At 43.7% G+C, this 10,363-nt stretch overlaps 1 protein-coding gene across 10 annotated transcripts in view; it reads left to right on the plus strand.

The window, feature by feature from the left end:
• ADGRG2 (adhesion G protein-coupled receptor G2) overlaps window positions 1-8,616 on the plus strand; it is a 135,079-nt gene extending 126,463 nt beyond the window's left edge. For all 10 annotated transcript variants that reach the window (XM_044234411.1, XM_044234414.1, XM_044234407.1 and 7 more), the window contains 3 exons: window positions 1,260-1,361; window positions 2,971-3,123; window positions 6,850-8,616. In XM_044234411.1, the coding sequence (XP_044090346.1) occupies window positions 1,260-1,361; window positions 2,971-3,123; window positions 6,850-7,034 (440 nt within the window). In that variant the 3' untranslated portion in view covers window positions 7,035-8,616. The remainder of the gene's footprint in view (window positions 1-1,259; window positions 1,362-2,970; window positions 3,124-6,849) is intronic.
• Window positions 8,617-10,363: the final 1,747 nt, after the last annotated feature.

Genomic DNA, 10,363 nt, shown 5'->3' on the forward strand with positions numbered 1-10,363 from the left:
GCCCCTGTTAATTTTAACTCCCAATGTATCAGTTCCTGGACAAGTATATCCAGGTGTTATACTACATAGTATTAAACAGGAAAGTTTTATGTGCCATAATGGTGTGCTAAAAGAAAAAAAGAAATATGCCCAAATCACACTAATCACAAACACAAAAGCAAGGTACCTATCCTCATATTTGTTGCGGAAACCGATCCTGCCTCTCCCTCTTCGTTTCCCCCAAAATGTCTTCTCATTTGAAAAGGAATAAATGAAAGGAATGTGTCCCTTCATTTACAAAAGGGAACTGAAGCCTAATTCACTGGGTTTGGGGTTTAGGAAAGCTGAGTGTAGGTTCTGAGTTGGGACTTAGGTAGGCCCATCTGGATCGCTCTCATACCTGCCATTTTTCCTCTTACGCAGACAACGGGGGCCGCCCAAGGGTGGCCGATAAACCGGGGTGAGCGGTAGTCAAGATGGCAGGTTTCAGGATGGGCACGTGTAGTGTACTGGAAGGAAACCTGACCCTTAAAAGGAAGATTTTACAAGATCGATTGGGGTTTCAGGAGAGGGAGAGTTCAGAAGTCGCCCATTCATTCGGTAAATATTTATGGGCAAAAGCCTTGAGACGTGGTAGTAGCTTGGGGCCCTGTATTGCAGGACCAGGGAGAAGGTGGGTTAGGAGGCAGAACCCGAGTCCTTCTTCACGTCTGTAGTGTTGCTCTCTTTGTGGCCAGGACACCAGTGGAAAATTTCCTTGAACAGATTAGAGGGAGCCTGGAAGGCAGACAAGGCTTGGGACACCGGGCTTGGGAGGAAGAGGGAAGGGCCCAGGCCAAGGACTCTGCCGAGGGCTGGAGAAGAGGAACTGGGGCTTTGAGACCAAGGAGGATGTGGCACTTGACAGGGCATGAAGACGGAACATAAATATGGAAGCGTGAGAAGGAGGAGCCTAGGTCTGAGCTGGCATCCTGAGGGGAGTGGAGGACTTGTACTTGGAAAGATCGGGAATGCCAAGGATGGGATAGGAGAAGAGAGACCGTTGAATTTTGGAAACAGGGAGTTATCGTTCCTCTCATAAGTATTTTTTATCTTACAAAGAGAGTCTCTTCAGGGTGCCTTCCAATAGCAGACTTTCTAAACGCTTTGGACTTTTTTTTTCCAATTTGCAAAATTTCACTTTGCCTATGGCTGCCAAAGATTTTATCTTTGTACAGAGGAAGCTCAGGTCTCAGTCTGGGATTACATTACAGGTTGGTTTGTTTATTTCTCCTCCATAGGATTTTTCATATTCATCTTTTACTGCGTAGCAAAAGAGAACGTCAGAAAGCAATGGAGGCGGTATCTCTGTTGTGGAAAGTTACGGCTGGCTGAAAATTCTGGTAAAGATTGACCTTTTTCTCCTCTTAAATCTTGAGGAAAAGACACAAGTTAAGATCTAAAGCAATCCATGCCAGAGGGCTGTCGGATCAGGAAATCAATGAACGGATTCCAATTGTGAACATTAGGGGAAAAAGCCGTGGTGAATTAAAAAATAATTGCTTATAATCTGGGAATTTTGTGAACAGTAGGATTAACGGGCTCATTGGTTCTTAAATGAAACAGGAGGTCAATTTTTCCTTTTGAGCTCAGGTTTTCCGTTTGTCTGAAGTCATTTGTCCTATTTCCCTTTAGAACTTGGTAAGCATTGGCTCAACCTGGGGGGGCGTGGGGAGGGGGTGAAACAGGTGATGAGGACTCTGGAGAGCATGTGTCTGGGATGAGCTCTCAGCACGTGCGGAAGGGCTGAGTCACTATGGCGTACCCCTGAAACTAATAGTGCACTATATGTCAATGAACTGGACTTAAAAGCATTAAAAGAGTTCTATAATTCTTTAATAAAGCACATTAGTTTCTTATTTAAAAAGACCAAAAAAACCCACCTTTGGCTCAAATGTTTTTTTTCTACAGGTCCTCGTTGTCTGTTGCTTAATTAGTTAGTGGGCCAGACGTCATGTAGGAGTTTTAGCATACCTTGGTTATTTTGAAGTTATTTTCAGGCGTGCCCTGTGTAGCAGAGCAAATGGCTCCTTTTCAAGAAGATAAGAAAACTGAAGTACTGTTTGAAAATATAAATTCCTTTTCCATGAATGCCACCTTTACCGTACAGCAGAGGCCTGTTGGCAGTAGATCTGCCCTCAGAAAATGGCAGTACATATAGTCTGGTCCTGTTAAGTCATAGAAGAGACACCCATCGTCACAACACAGTTCTTGTGTTCTTTTTTTTAAGATTTTACTTATTCCTTTGAGAGAGAGAGTCAGAGCACACATGCAGGGCGAGCTGGAGAGGGAGAGGGGGAAGCAGACTCCCCACTGAGCAGGGAGCCTGATGCAGGACTCCGTCCCAGAACCCCGGGATCATGACCCAAGCTGAAGGCAGATGCTTAACCCCCTGAGCCAGGCAGGCAGGAGCCCCATCTTATGTTCTTCTTCTTCTTTTTTTTAAAGATTTTATTTATTTATTTGACAGACAGAGATCACAAGTAGGCAGAGAGGTAGGCAGAGAGAGATGGGGAAGAAGGCTCCCCGCTGAGCAGAGACCCCGATGCAGGGCTGGATCCCAGGATCCTAGGATCATGACCTGAGCCGAAGGCAGAGGCTTTAACCCACTGAGCCACCCAGGCGCCCCTAATCTTTTGTTCTTCTTAACACCGTCCTCAGCTCTGGGGCAGTGCCTAATTCAGCGGCTATCTATAGACACAATCAAATCAGCGTGGCCTGAATGTAGGCTACTTTTAACTAGGTGGTCCTTTAGAGGACAAAAAGGTAAATAGTCTGACATGCACACACATTTGATCACACAATTAGTGAAGTGTGTGACTCCTTTGTAAGAAGAGGCAGTGAGATCTGGAAGTGAGATCGGTTGCGTGAATGAGTTCCACTGTGATCTGTCTCTTGCATTTGAGCTTCAACATTCCGCCCTATTTCTCTGAAATGCTTATTCTGCTGTAGACTGGAGTAAAACTGCTACTAATGGTTTAAAGAAGCAGACTGTAAACCAAGGAGTGTCCAGCTCTTCAAATTCCTTACAGTCAAACAGTAACTCCACGCACTCCACCACGCTGCTGGTGAATACCGATTGCTCGGGCCTTGCGAGCGGGAACGGTACGTATCCCTCAACGTAGTACTTCTCAAGCCAGTGTTTGTTTTATTAAAGTAGTTTTCTCCTTTCGTGGCAATTTTTGCTAAGTAGAGAGAAAAAGTACCTATGACGAGTGGATCAAAATGCGGCTCCCTTACGGAACAGAAAGTTTACTAACTCAGATGTATTCAGTTGAGAGCAAATACCGGAAAAGCAGTTTTTTTAAGGTTTAGTTTTTCATGATGGGACTTAATGATGACCTAAAATGTTTCACATTGCAAACCCTAATTTAAGGGCTGCCCAGAAACCTCAGTGCTGTGCTCCTGCTGTATAAGCTGTACTGAAAATAGTTAAGACCTTATTGATTTTTTTAAAAAGATTTTATTTATTTATTTGACAGAGAGAGATCACAAGTAGGCAGAAAGGCAGGCAGAGAGAGAGAAGGGGGGAAGCAGGCTCCCCGCTGAGCAGAGAGCCCGATATGGGACTCGATTCCAGGACCCTGAGATCATGACCCGAGACGAAGGCAGAGGCTTAACCCACTGAGCCACCCAGGTGCCCAAGACCATATTGATTTTTATAGTACATCTGTAATCATACATATTTTCAATACTTTTAAACCTTCCTATTTTTTGCTTGTCGTGTTTGTCCATTCTTTTCCACAGCATGGCTGCCTTGTGGCAGTGCCCAGATCCCCATTAATGTATCAAACACTGCCAGGATGAATTGAGGCCAGTTCCAGGGACCATGTGTGTCGCCAGTATGAATAGATTTTTGCTGCAACGCCTCCTTATACTAATTCTGACATTTCTAGCTGAAACTTCTATTATATTTTCTTTCTTTCATACACTGGGGCTGTCCATTACTCATAAAGGCTTATGTACTTCATTCGTCTTTGGCTTCTTAATACATCTTTAGCATTTTCATAAAAACATCTATTTCTGCTCATATACTTTCGCCTTCCCTGGAGAATTTGCCTTTATTCATTGTGTTAGGATATTAATTATTTAATCAATTTAATTTAATATAATTATTTTAATTATATTCTAATCTCCTAAAGATGGGAGGTCCTGCTGGTTTATAGAGAATTTTAAAAGTACAATAGAATGCCTCTAAGTCGAGGTTTCTCAACCTTGGCACAGATGACATTTGGAGCTAGGTAACTGTTTGGTTTTGGGAGGGGGGAGCCTGTCCCATGCGGTTGGGGGTTGGGGGGATGTTTAGTAACATCCCTGGTTTCCACCCACCAGATACCAGGAATACCTGCCCCCTCACCTCCAGTTGTGACAACCAAAAATGTCTTCAGACATTGCGAAATGTCCCCCGAGGGGTAAAATCACCCACCTCCCCTTCACTGAGAACCATTATTATAGAAGATGGAAAACACCTACCATTTGGCCTTAGCTCCTTACTGCAGTTGTCAGGGTAAGAGCTCTGGGTTCTAGGACAAATGGCTCTATGGGGAATGACTAAGTGAAGAGAGCAGTAAGTTAGTAAGGCTGGTAAGTTAGCATGAAAAAGCAAGTTCAAAGCCGAGAACTCAGAAGTGTGAGGTAAGCCATCATAAATCCTCGCAATTACAACATGTTGGAAAGCCTGTTGGCTTGGACAGAAGTGTTTGGTGCTCTTAAAGCCAGAGTTTTCCATATTCTAGAAACAACTCACAGATGAAGCCTCACTTGCCTAGCCTGTGTTGCCATATTTCGGGCATTCAGATTTGATAGAAGCAATACATTTTTGTGCAGCTGTTTGACACGGCTGATTTGACACGGCTGTTTTTGGTGGCCGACAGTGAGGGTGGGGGTAGATTTTCCGCCACCGGAATGGCCGAGTTTTTAATACCATGTAACAAGCTCATCAGATGGGCATCCCTGACTCCTCAGGCTGCACACCAGGATCTGCGGTGGATGAGGGATGGGATGGGCCACTCCAAAAAAGAAGGTGGAAACTTAATGGTCTATTTCACCAGGTCAGATTGTCCCTGCAGGAAAATGTCCTCAAACCAAAATGCCTAAAGCAGGACAGCTGGCCTCAGATGGTCACACACCCTATTTGGGCTGTGTTGACCATATCCATCACCTAGTTTGTGCGAACGTCTCCTATCTGATTATGCGTGAGCGGCTATATCCTTCCGCACGGCGGGGTGGGGAGGCGTCCACAAGCTCACATTTTGAAAGAAACGTGTTGACTCCATCAGTTCTGAGCCACACAAAACCTTGTACAAAACACTTGATTCCTGAAACCTTGGTTTCATGGTCTGTGGAATGGGGATAATAAAAGCACCCAGTGTGTAATGTAATGAGATAATACTTACACGGTTCTCAACACTGTTAGTCATTATTGTGATGATTATAGCATGAACTAAAAAATGGGCTTCTTATTCAGCTTTCTGTTTTTAAGATTTATTTACTTATTTTAGAGATAGGGAGCTCGTACAAGTGGAAGGGACAGAGCCAGAGGGAGAAAGAATCTCAAGCAGATTGCACTGAGCGTAGAGTCTGGCACGGGACTCGATCTCAGAACCCTGAGATCACAGCCTGAGCCAAACCAGGAGTCAGTCACTCAACTGACTACACCACCCAGGCGTCCCAGTATTTGGTTTTCTACGTTGTCTTCTAGTAGGATAATGTTCAGAAGGATAGTGCCAAGTAGCCGGAGAGTCTTAGCAGCTATGGTTTCGCACTTCCTGCACACACAGAGTTAAGGGCCTGCTTGCCGTGTGGGAGGCCCAGGTCAAAACTACGATGTCTCTAGAATGTCCAGCTGCACCCTGGCTTGGACTCTGAGGTTGTAATAATAATAATAAGTTGGTCGTTTCCTTGTGGGAATCAGTCCTGACCTGATTTAGTCAGAGGGGCTGATTTAGTCTACCAGAGCTAGTTTTGTCTTGCCCATGACTATTTTTGCTCTCAGTCTCTGGTACAAAGTTTTATTTTATAGAAAACTTTTTTTTTTTTAAAGATTTTATTTATTTATTTGAGAGAGAGAGAGTGAGAGAGAGCATGAGCGAGGAGAAGGTGAGAGGGAGAAGCAGACTCCCCGTGGACCTGGGAGCCCTAGGCGGGACTTGATCCTGGGACCGCAGGACTTGATCCTGGGACCCCAGGATCATGACCTGAGCTGAAGGCAGTTGCTTAACCAGCTGAGCCACTCAGGCACCCTATTTTATAGGAATCTTAAGGAACCAAGAACTTCATAAGGGGACATACGGGATCTCTGTTAACCTTAATCTTTTGGGGGAGACCAGAATATTACATTAGGTCATGCTGTTCAGAAGCTACTTCTTGATAATATGATTAACCAGAGTTAGGAAATTGGCCTTTTCCAATCAAATATATTATTTTCCTTCATACTTGACCATTTCATTTAAAAAAAAATTGCCATAGAGAACAGGTTTCTGACACATTCTCTAGTTTATATATAATATGATATTATATATTTAAAAAAGAAAACACGTACTACATGTGCCTACTTCAGAGCAAAGGGATTTAACTGTGTTTTTTTTTTTAAGATTTTATTTATTTATTTGACAGATAGAGCTCACAAGTAAGCAGAGAGAGAGGGGGAAGCAGGCTCCCTGCTGAGCAGAGAGCCCGATGCGGGGCTCGATCCCAGGACCCTGGGATCATGACCTGGACCAAAGGCGGAGGCTTAACCCACTGAGCCACCCAGGCGCCCCAGACTGTGTTTATTTTTTAATTGCTTTTTGTGGATACTTTTTGACACCAGATTTGTTTTTCCTTCTATAGGGAATGCTTCAACGGAGAAGAATGGTGTTTCTTTCAGTGTTCAGAATGGAGATGTGTGCCTTCATGATTTCACTGGAAAACAGCACATGTTTACTGAGAAAGAAGATGTGTGCAACGGTAAAAGCCGTATCGCCCTCAGAAGGACTTCAAAGCGGGGAAGTTTACACTTTATTGAGCAAATGTGATTCCTTTTTCTAAAAACAAAGCATGATGCTTGACAGTGTGAAAATGTCCAATTTTACCTTTTACACAATGTGAGATGTGTGAAAATCAACTAATTTTATACTCAGCAACCTCTGGAGGAACATATGCTAATTGAGGGCAATGGTTATTGGAAGAGGAAACCCAAGACATTATCCATGGTTTTTAGACATTTGCCATCTGGTTTTTAACCTTCATTTTATAAGAAGGTTGGGTTTAAACAATACAGTAAGAATAAGACTCATTTAAAATCAAAGTAGTTCATTTCTAGCCGTATTCTAAAGAGGCCGAGTCATCTATGATAAGGTCCGATAAAGCAACTGTTGACTTCAGCCTGTTGGTGAGTTCAGTTGTGCATGCCTTTGTTGTAAATAAGCTAAATTCTAGTGACCCCCCATGTCAAATATCTTCTACATTTCTTGTATTTATTTTCTACTGTGTAAATTAACTTCTTTGTAGAATCGTGGTTGTGTTATTGTGTCTAATGTGATAATTCAGAAAATCCTTGCTGGTTCAGTGAATTCTAAAGCTCCTTTTGGAGATTATATGGGATGTGAAATACAGAAGCTTCACTGAAGTCAAGAAATAATGGTGCCAGCCTGACTGGAAAAAACGTACGGAGAGCAGACAGTGCCACAATTAGCTCATTAGTGCCTTTGAGCAAGTTGGAAAAATGTGCCCCCCTCTCCCTGGGCAGACACAGCCCTGAGTGCTCATGGTTTGGCAGACAAAGGCAGGGGGTATATTTTAGCCCCACGTATCCTCTTGGGTGCACCCTTGTGTAGGGCACCAAGTGTACAACAAACGTGGCAGCCAATCCCAGTGCCCGTCTCCTGACCTCATTCCTAGTCAGCAGATTATGGAACCTGCACCAAGATGTTTCACCTAGTACCCTGGCCACAGAGAGGGATGGAACCGTGATCTAGACTATCTGTCAGGAAAATTGTGAATGTGGAGGAGATCCGTACACCGCCACTTCTCACATCCCCAGAGCCTTTCAGACATGGGGAGGAGAATAGAATTGATTCCTTTTTAAAGGAGAGGTAGATGAAGAAAAAACAAAATCCTATTGCTGTTCTTTAAAAGGCAACTGCATAGTACTTTAGTTGTCATGACTGGTACACTCTGGCCCAGCCAGACTTATGATTATTTTTTAAAAGGTGTCAAGTCTTGAAGAATGTATAGTGACAAGGGGGAGCAGCTGTTGGGAGCGTGAACTATCCTGCAGTGCTATTGTTTCCGTATGTATCAAACCCCGATTGCTCTTAGTTACAGAGGGTTTATCGTGCTTCCCGCCTATAGCCTATAGCGGCCTGAGCTACGCCTCAGGTGTGTCCTGATGAGGAACCTTGCAAAACCCTGTAGTTAGGTCCTTCACTACGGTTCCCTCGCATATATTTCAAGGGAAGGTCGTAGCCCTAGCTAACCATAGTAATAATGTAATACACCTCTGTGAGTGCTGATTTGCCTTTGCGATATTTCTTCTCTGATTTATTTAATTGTCTTGTATTTATGTCAGAATCGACAAAAATGTTAAGATCGCCAAAATAAATTTGTAGTTCAGTCCTTCGAGTTTGAAAGCTTTCACTGAGAGAAGGTGACCGTGATCTCCTTCCCTGGCGGTGTGGCGTGTGAGTGGCCTGACATGGAGGAACGCGACGGGAACATCTTCTGGCAAACAGCAGACACACAGTGACTGTGAGGCTAGAGCAAGGTTCCTCCCCACGAGATCAGTTTCTGAGGTCTCTTCTTCATTTTTCCCGTACAGTCTTTCAAGCCTCCCTTTTTAACACATGTTGCCATCGGCCTTCGCAGCCCCGGATTTGGATCCCCTCCGTCCATGTCTCTGCATCCTCAGCATTGAGCAGTAGGATTTCGAGAAGGGGAAGACAGGATTTGAGGCTTCTGAGGGACCTGATGAGTATGGGGGAGCCACAGCTGGGGGAAGCTGGCCTTGATTCCGTAAGAGGTCTTTGAGCAGTCGCTCCTGTGATGCTCCACTGCCTCAAAGATGTTGAAGATTAAATTGTTGAGGAAGGTGGTGAGATACCTGAGATTTGGGTGTGAGATCTCCGAGACAGAATCTCCAGGAGAGGATGTAATCAAAGTGTACGCCAGAGGATGCCCAGTGGCCCGTGTTCTTTAGATTCTGTCCATGCCCCCTCATTTTCCTTCTTATGTTTTGTGTTTGGGCTGTGGTCCTTAAGCCAAATTCTCTTGTCTCTTTTTTTTTCCTTCACATGGATAAGGGGCAGGATAGAGAGAATGTTCCTGAGAAACAACCTTCTTTGAGTTTAAAATTGGTCTCACAATCTGAGACTCCAATGAAGGAGACAGAAGTGCTAGTATGAGGAGGCAAGGCACGTCACAGCAGTGACCAGTATTTGAAGAAGAATTTCCTCAGAACATTCGAGAAGTTTTCCCCCCAAACACACTGCAATCATTAATCCCACAGAGTAGCTCTTAACTTCAGGGAGCAGCATCAGGACTTGTCTCAGCAAAAATGGTGAAATGGCTTCCTTTGGGATACTGGGTTGTATCTAATGTGGTCATCTAGAAAGGAGGTTAGTTTGAAGGCCATTTTGACAAAGGGCTACTTTACTAAATGAACAGTTTTCTGAATGGACTAGTGTGTTAACATTTTTTTTCTCCATAACGGCATTTTAGGGACTATTCAGTTTGTCTGTGCCTCAGTTTCAACTGATGCAGTTGGAGTCTGAAGGACAGGAAAAAGGAAACACTGGGTGGACATAAAAACATAATCTTGAATGAGCAGAATTCTTGTCAGTAGATTCTTTTTTTCTTTTCTCTAGGTACAGCATCAAAATATTGGGGCAGACAAAAATTGAATACATTCTTCCAGAATATATTCTTTTAAATATGTCTGTATATTCTTCACTGAGAAGAAATATTACACTCCTTGGTGTTTCTACTCTTTACCTATTAGTCTCAAACTAGCTACAGGAATCTGGAACAGAGACAAATCGTACATTCTTTAAAATACTACAATAAAGATGATTGCCAGTCAAAAAAGATTTGTCATAGAAATAATGAAATTCAGTACATCGGCTCTTTTCAGAAAATTCATTCAGAATGGACCCTCTCCTTTGTGTCAAAGATGGGGTGCTCTTCCTTAGGGTCAAAAATTTGAGCCCTCCAGAAGAAATCCTGGATAGTTTCTACCTTGGTCTGCTGACATGGGGCTCTCTGGGAACTTCGTAGACCTGAACCACAATGGCAGGACAATGAGGCAGACCCTCTGGATGAGGTCAGAGAAGTCCTGTGTGGACCCTAGAGTCCACTTTTCGGCTTT

Source organism: Neovison vison, chromosome X, assembly GCF_020171115.1.
Source record: "Neovison vison isolate M4711 chromosome X, ASM_NN_V1, whole genome shotgun sequence".
Taxonomy (NCBI): Eukaryota; Metazoa; Chordata; class Mammalia; order Carnivora; family Mustelidae; genus Neogale; species Neogale vison.